This window comes from Canis lupus, chromosome 20 (assembly GCF_011100685.1).
Source record: "Canis lupus familiaris isolate Mischka breed German Shepherd chromosome 20, alternate assembly UU_Cfam_GSD_1.0, whole genome shotgun sequence".
Taxonomy (NCBI): Eukaryota; Metazoa; Chordata; class Mammalia; order Carnivora; family Canidae; genus Canis; species Canis lupus.
The window spans coordinates 47,472,587-47,482,095 of record NC_049241.1 but is presented as its reverse complement, the minus strand read 5'-3'; the positions used below and the strand labels follow the sequence as shown (position 1 = coordinate 47,482,095).

Sequence of the window (9,509 nt, the reverse complement as noted above, 5' to 3'; positions counted from 1 at the left end):
TTCACTTCTATGAGTCTCAGTTCCCTCATCTACAAAGTGGGCGTAATAATGTTGACCTCTTGGGGCTGTTGAACACTTGATGAAGTAATAAACAAGTGAGGTTGGTATTATCTGCCTAGTTGAATATAGAAAGGATGGAAGAGAGCATAATAATGGAAATGATGATTTATGGTAGCCAGATGGGCTGGACCTGAGGGTTGCCTTGTGGATGGGCTGGCATAAATGCCCTGGCTGATTTGAATGCTCCGCCTTGGCCTCCTTAGCCAAAGGGGTGTTGATTGAGCTTTGCCATGACTCATTCCATGGGCGTCTGGTTCCATCTCCTCACCAAGGCTGTGCCAAGGGTGTGTCCCTCCCATCACGAGGTTTCTTGAGCGACAGAAAACTGGCTTGCAATAAAGGGCCAGATGGCTGTGCTGCTCAATTTATACACAGGCCTCTCTGGAGATACACTGTCAGCCCCTTCTCCAAGATAACACGTGGACCTGTCTTCGGTGCCTAGCCCTGTTGGCAGTTAGCAGAGTGGCAAGACTTGGCCTGGCTTTGAGGAAACAGCCATTTCTCAAATCAGTAAGTGATTTGGCAGATTCTAGCTTTCTCTCTCTCTCCCCTCTCCTCCCCTCTTTTTCTCTTCTTTCTTCTCTCTCTTTTATTCTCTCCCTCTCCCTGCATAAACAGATGGCCTGGCCAGTTTTGGCAGAACTAAAGAAATTTCCATCCATCTATTTATCCATCAATCCATCCATCCATCCATCCTTTCTTTATTTGTTCATTTATTTATTATTTTTTAACTCAACAAATTTCCTTGGATACTACTTCTATGCCCATTCCCATACTGGTGACCCTGATGGAGACAGAGATTAAGAAATTAGACTTTTGGTCCTAAAAATTGAGCTGCCAGTTCAGCCACTAGAATAAGAATCTAAAGCACTACTGTCACATAAGTATAAACATGCAGGACTCTGAGAGTCTAGTGAAGGGAGAGGTGACTTCCAATGGGTTAACAGGGATCATAAAACCTCCCTTGCTGTGTCATTGCTGTAAGGCATCTAGTGCTCTTTCATGGTCCTTTTCCAATGGGAAAAATGAGTCTTGGAGAGAAGAATAAGATGCTCAAGTTCACACAGCTGGGAAGGGGCAGGGGAAAGACTTCATTCCGGTTCCATTCTTCATTCCATTCCATTCTTCATTCCGGTTCATTCTGGCTCCAGAACCCATACCCTTTTGACTTTCTTTCTCACTTTTTGGTTCCTCTTTCCTCACGGCACTAGCTCGTGTGTGTGTGTGTGTGTGTGTGTGTGTAAGAGAACAAGAGAGATTTTTTAACATGTTATCTTTAAGTAATCTCTACATCCAACATGGGGCTCAAACATATAACCCCAGGATCAAGAGTCATGCATTCCACCAACTGAGGCAACCAGGCATCCTAAGAACAAGAGAGATTTAATATTCATTTCTGTCACAGACTAGAGCTACATGAGGATAGGGAGCATGTCCATCTTACACAGTTTATTCTTGGTGCCTGGCAAATAATAGGCACCCAGAAAATACTTGACAGATAGATAGATATATGGATGGGTACATGGATGGATGAGTAGATGGCAGGGGGAAGGCATAGTAGACATGAAGCTATCCAAATTGGCAGAGAAGGATCTTGACTAGTAAAAACATATTTCGGGCTGAAGAGGAAGTATAAAAAAAAAAAAAAAAGCAAGGAGATGGGAAAACTCCAAGAATATGGGAAAAGTCATTCTGTTCATCCGTAGAGTAAAACAGAACTCAGAAACGAGAATGAAGAACTCAGGCAGATTTTCAGGCTCAAGTAGAGGAAGGAGGTGGATTGATCTGTTTGGATTAGAGACACAGTAGAACAGTTCCAAAGCAATATTCCCCACTTTGATGACATTCTCATGGTAAACTCAATCCCAAAGTATCTCCTTGTTGATGTCTCCCCAGCTGGTCAGTTCTGGGCAGCATAGAGGAGGACATGGGGCTGCTTTCCTCTTCATCAGTCCAGGTCCTTTGTTAGGGGGGCCAGGCAGTCCAGTCTGTCACAAGCTGGTGAGTATCCTGAGGGAAGGATAGGGGAAATTTCAGGGGGATGTCATTTTAGGGTGGGCCTAGCAGGAGTTCTGGGAGCATCCAAGGACAGAAGACACCACTGGAGTGTCACACTAGAGAAGCCATGTTTCACAGACTATCATCTCTTCTCCAGGTCTGACCATGAACCAATGAACCAAGTCCCCACCACTGGGTTTCTACTCAGTCACAAAAATCCAGATAGACAAACTAATCTGTTTCTTGAGCCCCTCTGCCTTCACTTGGAGACCTTTAAACTATCTTCTCTTGACCCCCCAGGATCAACCAAGAGTGCTGAGAGACGGACTGAGAATCAGAGGAAACATGAGCAATCCTCAGCCTTTGGAGGAGGTGGGCTGGGTGCAGTTTGGGGGAGAGGGGTGGGAGAATCTGGATAGAGTGAAGGTGAGGAACTTAATATTTCAGAGATAGTGGAGAAGGTGAAAAATCATGATGCAGGTTCAGAGCTGGAAGGTGCATTGTAATCATTCAGATGGAGAAAAAAACAGATATGGAAACCAAGCTGGGGTGGGGGGGGCCTGCTATATCTGTCTCAACAATCAAATTCTTATCACTATGGTTGACAGTGAGATAAGACAAGATAAGAAAAGAAATTTTGAACCCAATATCCTTTTTCCTCAGGACAAGGTAGGATCTTAGCAATAGCTTCAGAAATTCTGAGACCTCTTTAAGTGAGAGAGTGATGCACGGAATACTCTTGGGAAGGACGGAAAGAGAGACAAAGCCACCAGTGTGATAGCTAGAAAGGACCCTCACAATCCCCCGTAAATATTCCCATTGTCTATGTTTGAAAACTGAGACTCAGCAGTGATGCCCAAGTTTGCACAGAGCTAAAACAGAGTCAGATCCCAGTTAATTCGCCAGATTTGACAAATAAAAATAAAGGATATCCATTCAAATTGGAATTTCACATTGACAACAAATAATCTTATAGTATAAGTATATTCCATGTACTATTTGGGACATACTCATACAAAAAACAAAAACACCTTTTTTATTTGAAATTTGAATATAACTGGGCATCCTGTATTTTACCCAACCACCCAAACCCCAGGCCTCTTTGGACCACATCTTCTGCTTTACCTTGACTTCCTTATCCCTTTGATGATTTTTGTCAACTCTTGGCCCAGGAGGCATACGACATGTCAGGCGCCCGCTTAGCCCTGACACTGTGCGTCACCAAAGCCCGGGAAGGCTCAGAGGCAGACCTGGATGCTCTGGAACGCATGTTCCAGCAGCTGGGGTTTGAGAGCACCATGAAGAGAGACCCCACCGCCCAGGTATTGTGCTGTCAGCCCCAGACCAATAAGGGAGGGGACTGGCCCAGAAGGTGGGCTCTGGGGCCACACCTGAATCTGGCCATTCCTCTCTAGCAATTCCAGGAAGAGCTGGACAAATTTCAGCAGGCCATGGATGCCAGGGATGACTTCATCAGCTGTGCTTTTGTGGTGCTCATGGCACATGGGCTGGAAGGTCGCCTCAAAGGGGAGGACGGAGAAATGGTGGAGCTGGAAGACCTCTTCAAGGTTCTGAACAACAAGAATTGCCGGGCCCTAAGAGCCAAGCCTAAGGTGTACATCGTGCAGGCCTGTCGAGGAGGTGGGGACAAAGCCAAGAACACAGAGTTTGTGTTCCTCATCCAGTTTCACCCTAGCTCCAGAGCGTCATCTAAGCCTTGGTTTGCCAGGCTGTCTTAGGTTGACCTCCTTTCCCCATCTTTTTCTCTAACTTTGCCTTTTCCTCTTCTTGATGTTTCAGAACAAAGGGACCCCGGTGAAACAGTAAGTGGAGACGATATTGTGATGATCACAAAGGACAATCCTCAAACCATCCCAACATACACGGACATCCTCCATGTCTACTCCACCGTGGAGGGTATGAGCTCCTAGATGACACAGGGTGGCCTTCTGCTCCCCCTCCTTGCCCACCACTCCTGACCCCTGAGACACTCCTCCAGGACCCACTGTCTAACAGGGCCTCTTGCACCACACATACCCCAACCTTCCCACTCCCATCAGAGCTCTTCTGAGCCCTCTTCTCTGGAACCCTTAGGATATATCGCATACAGACATGACAAAGAGGGCTCCTGCTTCATCCAGACCCTTGTTGATGTGTTCACAGAGAGGAAAGGACCCATCCTGGAGCTACTGACAGAGGTGAGTTGGGGACATGGTACCTGAAACCCTCACACAGCCTGAGCAAGAAGGCTAAGTCTCTTCCAAAACTTTCTGCATTTTCCCCTTCTCCTGCCCCCAGCCCCAAGTCCAACATAGGTCCCAACACAGAAACTAGAATAACCATGTCCTAGGGATGAGTTTCCCTTATGCAGGAAATTCCAAAGCCAGGGTATGTGAGATAATTTAGATGAAATATAGATAAATTTCTGTAAAAAAAAAAAATCCATAGTTTTAGCCTTTGGTTGAACAAACTTTGTCTTCTTCTAATGATTAGGTGCTTTTTCTGGTGGATTAGAAAAAACATAACAATGATGTCCAATATGTCCAACCAATGATTCCATAGAGATTATGGCATAGGAAGAGGTAATAGGGGATCCCTGGGTGGCTCAGCGGTTTAGTGTTTGCCTTTGGCCCAGGGCATGACCCTGGAGTCCTGGGAACAAGTCCCACATAGGGCTCCCTGCATGGAGCCTGCTTCTCCCTCTGCCTGTGTCTCTGTATCTCTCTCTGTCTCTGTCTCTCTCTGTCTCATGAATAAGTAAATAAAATCTTTTTAAAAAAAAGGAAGAGGCAATAAAGGTCTCCCATTTTAGGAAATGGAGACCTACCTCTCTTGTTCTCTAACCTTCTCCCTATAAGCCCACCATACCAGCTCCCCTAGGGACCTAACCCCAAGCTGACTACACCTCTTGCTGCAGGTGACCCGGCGGATGGCAGAAGCAGAATTGGTTCAGGAAGGAAAACCAAGGAAAGTGAATCCTGAAATCCAAAGCACCCTTCGGAAACGGCTCTATCTGCAGTAAAAGTAGAAAGGGCAGGGAAGGCTATCTTTCAAGGGCTCTCTCTGCCACACAAATATTTAGAGGCAGTTCTCACCACTCCCCTAAAATCTTGTCTTCCCAAAGCCAAATGTTACCCAGTTCCTCTTTCATTACACCCCTCATACAAGTCCTCTTTCTATCTGTCCCTGCCCTTCTTAAAGCAAGCCAGCCACAGCATAGTACAAGGCATAGCAGTAACGTGAACATTCACCTCCCTCAGACTGGAATCTCTACCTTTATTAATACAACCTAAGAGTATATCCACTGTTCCTATCTTCAACTGAAACCCTTTTCTTTCTTTTATTAATTATACCTATGCAAATGTAACTGGATAAAGCTCAAGATTTTCCACTGATATACCAACACCCATGCACCACCTCCCACCCCAATCAAAATTTCACTGGATCCTGAATTTCACTTGGAGTTATAACCTTCTTCTGAGAACCATATCCATTTCCATCTCCCAGAGACTCCCTCCCAAACCCTAGAAAATCAGTAAAGCAAGAATCATTCTTTCTTTCCAAGACTCCTCTTCCTTGGCAAGCTGGTACCTTGACATCATTCTCCTTTTAGCTCATGGGCTCTCTTTGGCTAATGGAGCTGTTTCATCTTTTTCTGAGTCTCTCCCTACTAACTGATCCTACCCAAGGCCCTGGACTCTGCCTTCTTTCCAAGAAAATCCATCCATTTATTTCTTCTCAAGGCTTCAGCTTTTAACCACTCTGAATCAGAATATGTTGAACCCATGGCTAATTCTCTAGTGTCACTCTGCTATTTTGCAGACAATGTGATAGAGACCCAAAGAGGTTTAAAGGCTTGTCAAATGCCACATAGCAGGGTGCCTGTGTGGCTCAGTTGGTTAAGCGATACCCAGCAGTCAAGGCTACCCCTGTGGGATTGGGCATTGGGTTGGAATTTGAACCAAATGTGTTGCCTTCCAAGTCTATGATTCATGTCTCCCCATTTCCAGCCTTGATCCTTCCCCACTGAAATAACCTGTGGGCCTATCTGCCATCATTGAAAATTCATGGCTAATGATGAGTCTTTCTCCCCAGTTCCTCTTTCAAGTAGCACCCTCATCCTCAGACCACAGGTTCAGAATTCTGCAGTTATCTATGACTCCCTTCTTCTTATCTCCTTTCAAATGCTACCAAGCACTGTGTTCAGCATAGCCTGACTTTGAACAATTCTCACATCTGTCTTCCCTTCCCTTACATGTTACTCTTCAGGCTCAAGTCCTGTCCTCTATGTCTACATCTTTGCACTATCTTCCTTCCTCGCCTCTCTGCCTGCCCATTTCATCCCTCCTCTGACCACCATGTGCAACTCTTGACCTACCTAGAACATTCAAGCACACACAACAGTACCCCACATTGAGCACTGGGTGTTATTCTGTATGTTGGCAAATTGAACACCAATAAAAAATTTATTATTTAAAAAAAAGATATCAAGATCAAACTCCACATCTTGATTTCTCGCATCCTTATAATTCCCCCTGTACCAGCAATCAGCTAAACTCATCTCCTACCTCCCCAACTGTGAATTCACTCTTCCAACAGCATTAATGTCTTCTTACTCACTCCTGCCTCTGAGGCTTTGCTTGTCACCATTTCCCCAAGCTGGGATGCCCTTTCTCTCACTACTTCCTACCCATATGTATTCCAAAGAACCACCCCCAGTATTCTTCCTAATTGATTCTCCACTCTCACCCAGGATGAGACACTGATGATTACAGGATTGAGGGCAGAAACAAGCCTTGGATCAACATAATGGATGTTCAATAAACAGTTGTCAAACTTTAAAAGTATGTATTGGAATCTGCTCTGTGCTTAAAACATAAGGCTAATGTTAAAAGCATTATGGATTTAGTTTGTTTTTCCCAATGGTCACTGCATCCTGGACATGTCTATCATGAGCAGTGAATCAGGAGCCTTATCCCATCTCTTTCATAAAGGCAGATGTGTAGGAGATTTGTTAAGTTAGAGGCCACACTTCCATTTCAAACTGTTATATTTTACATAATCATGTCATCTCCAGAATGTTCCTGAGGAAGTATCCAGACACAGAACTGTAGCTTTTCAGGACCATTAGGGACCTTGAAGATCAGCTAGTTACAGGATCATAAATATTTAGCAAGAGTGCCATGTCACTCTTACCCAGGTGCCCACAGCAGACATGACTAATCAATCACACCTTTCCCACTGAATTTGGGTGTAGCCTCAAAGTATTTCTCCCCTTAACGCTTCAGGAAACATAATCATATGGGACTTATCTAGAGTCACCAAGTTCTTAAGTAGCAAACTCAAGTCTCCTCATTCTATGGTGCAATAATAACCATGGCAGCAGTGAGGGCTTTATCCATGGGACTGGCATAGCAAGTGACTGAGGCAGGGTTAAGTACACAGGGCCAAGTAGATCTGGGATGATGCATATACTGAGTCCCATACACCCATTCAAATGAAAACCTGTGGTTTAAACACCCAATGATTCCAGAGTTTCCAAATAAACAGTGGTCAGCAAACTATGCCTCACTTGCCAAATCCAGTCTGCAACCTGTTTTTATAAACAAAGCTTTATTGGCACACAGTTATGCTCACTCATTTACACATTATCAATGGCTCCTTTTATCCAAAAAATGGCAGGTGTAAGTAGTTACAACAAACAACGTATTTACTATCCAGACCCTTTCAGAAGTGTGCCAGCTCCTGCCATAATGTCCTTTCAACAAATTCCCATTTTGCTAAAGTCAGTCAGGGTTGTTCATCACCCAAAACCATACCCACACAATAGGTGACAGCATGGAACCAATGGCTTAATTCTTCAAAACTCCTGATTAAGAATTCTCCCCCGCCCCCAAGGTATTTGCTAAGGATTTGAAAGTGTGTCCTGAAAGATTATTACTGAGTATAAAGGGCAGATCCAGGTTTTGTAGGACCTGTACAATTGTTGTGGGAGGAGCTCCTCCCTAAGAAAAATATAAAAATACCAACACAGAATTAGTACAGCTGTATGAGTGCATTGTCAGGTCTCTTCCAAGGCATTGGAGGGGCCCATGAAAGTGTGATACCTGCAGCTTATGCTGTGCCAGCTTCACAGAAAACCCACTTCTGTCCACCACCTGTTCTCTAAGCCATTCTTTAACAGCAGCAAGGATGATCATTTAAAAATGAAAATCTGACCTGGGGTGCCTGGGTGGTTCAGTCAGTTAAGTATCTGACTCCTGAGCTCAGCTCAGGTCTTGGTGAGTTCAAGCCCCACTCTGGGCTCCACACCCAGCAAGGAGCCTGCTTTTTAAAAAAATGAAAATCTGACTTGCAATGCAACTTCCTAAAATCTTCCAGTGGTTTCCCACAACCCTTTGAGTAAGGAAAACAGTCTTAATTTGACTGCTAGGTCCCATGTTCTCATCTCTATCCCATCTCTCTTTCTTCCCCCAATCACTTTGGCCTTCCATTCCCCCCTCCCCCAAAAAAATAGGCTCTTTCTCACCTCAGATCTCTCTGCCTAGATCATTCTTCCCAACTACCACTTTATCCTTCATATCACAGTTCAAATATCCTTTCTTCAGGGAAGTCTTGTCCATCACCCCAGACAAAATCAATGTTTATAGTTCTTTGTAAACTTTTTCTTCAAACCACAAGTCACACTAAAATCTACAATTAATGGATCCAAGACTAGACTTCAGGTGTCATAAGGCAATGTGTTTCAGGGGTCATTTGTTATTGCAGCATAACTTAACTTATGCTGACTGATATATCAGGCAAGGTTGAAGGCCTAAAGTGAAGGATCCAGGTTAAAAGTGCACATTATAATGAAAGATGCTCTGAGGTTCCTAGAAGCCAAATAGGAAACTCAAAGAATCCAAGAGATAAAAACAAATCCACTTCCTGTATCCATGAATACATTAAACCATATTAAAAGTGTATTCTCTTAATCACCTCACAATATACATCTATATCAAATTATGTTGTATACCTTAAACTTAAACAGTGATACATCAATTATATCTCAATAAAGCTGAAAAATTTTTAATAATTTTTTTATTTTTAAAAAGCATATCTACTAACAAGGGAAGCACAAGGAACAAACACCTAAGCCATTTCAAAGGCCTCCTCCAGTTCACCATAAGACATGAGAAAAGTGATGGGATATCTATCCTACCGAATTTGGAATACAAACTGGTCTGCCTTCATTCTGATTGACTAGGTTATTTGGGGGATAAAATGTGTCTGCTGTTTTTGAAGTTGTTCTTACAGATGATCAATTATAGGAAATGAGGTCATCCTCATTTTGGCCAATTAAATAAGCCAATCACCCTCCTGCTATACTTCCTTGCCCACAGTCCACACCCACAGCTTCAAGGCAAGCTCCTTATGCCCATGTGGTTTCCTGTTATGTTCTGACAGCATGA

General features: G+C 43.9%; 1 protein-coding gene across 1 annotated transcript; it reads left to right on the top strand.

Moving 5' to 3' along the window:
- Positions 1 to 329: 329 nt before the first annotated feature.
- CASP14 (caspase 14) lies at positions 330 to 6,905 on the top strand. The gene is made up of 7 exons (XM_038567026.1): positions 330 to 570; positions 2,359 to 2,430; positions 3,231 to 3,380; positions 3,474 to 3,699; positions 3,859 to 3,975; positions 4,153 to 4,256; positions 4,976 to 6,905. The coding sequence occupies exons 2-7, from the start codon at positions 2,404 to 2,406 to the stop codon at positions 5,078 to 5,080; spliced, it is 729 nt and encodes a 242-aa protein (XP_038422954.1). The 5' UTR covers positions 330 to 570; positions 2,359 to 2,403; the 3' UTR covers positions 5,081 to 6,905.
- The last annotated feature ends 2,604 nt before the right edge of the window (positions 6,906 to 9,509 follow it).

Coding starts and splice junctions, on each gene's coding strand:
- CASP14 (XM_038567026.1), top strand. CDS start 2,404: ATGAGCAATCCTCAGCCTTTGGAGGAG. Junction 2,431..3,230: donor ATCCTCAGCCTTTGGAGGAG/GTGGGCTGGGTG, acceptor CTCTTGGCCCAG/GAGGCATACGACATGTCAGG. Junction 4,257..4,975: donor TCCTGGAGCTACTGACAGAG/GTGAGTTGGGGA, acceptor CTCTTGCTGCAG/GTGACCCGGCGGATGGCAGA.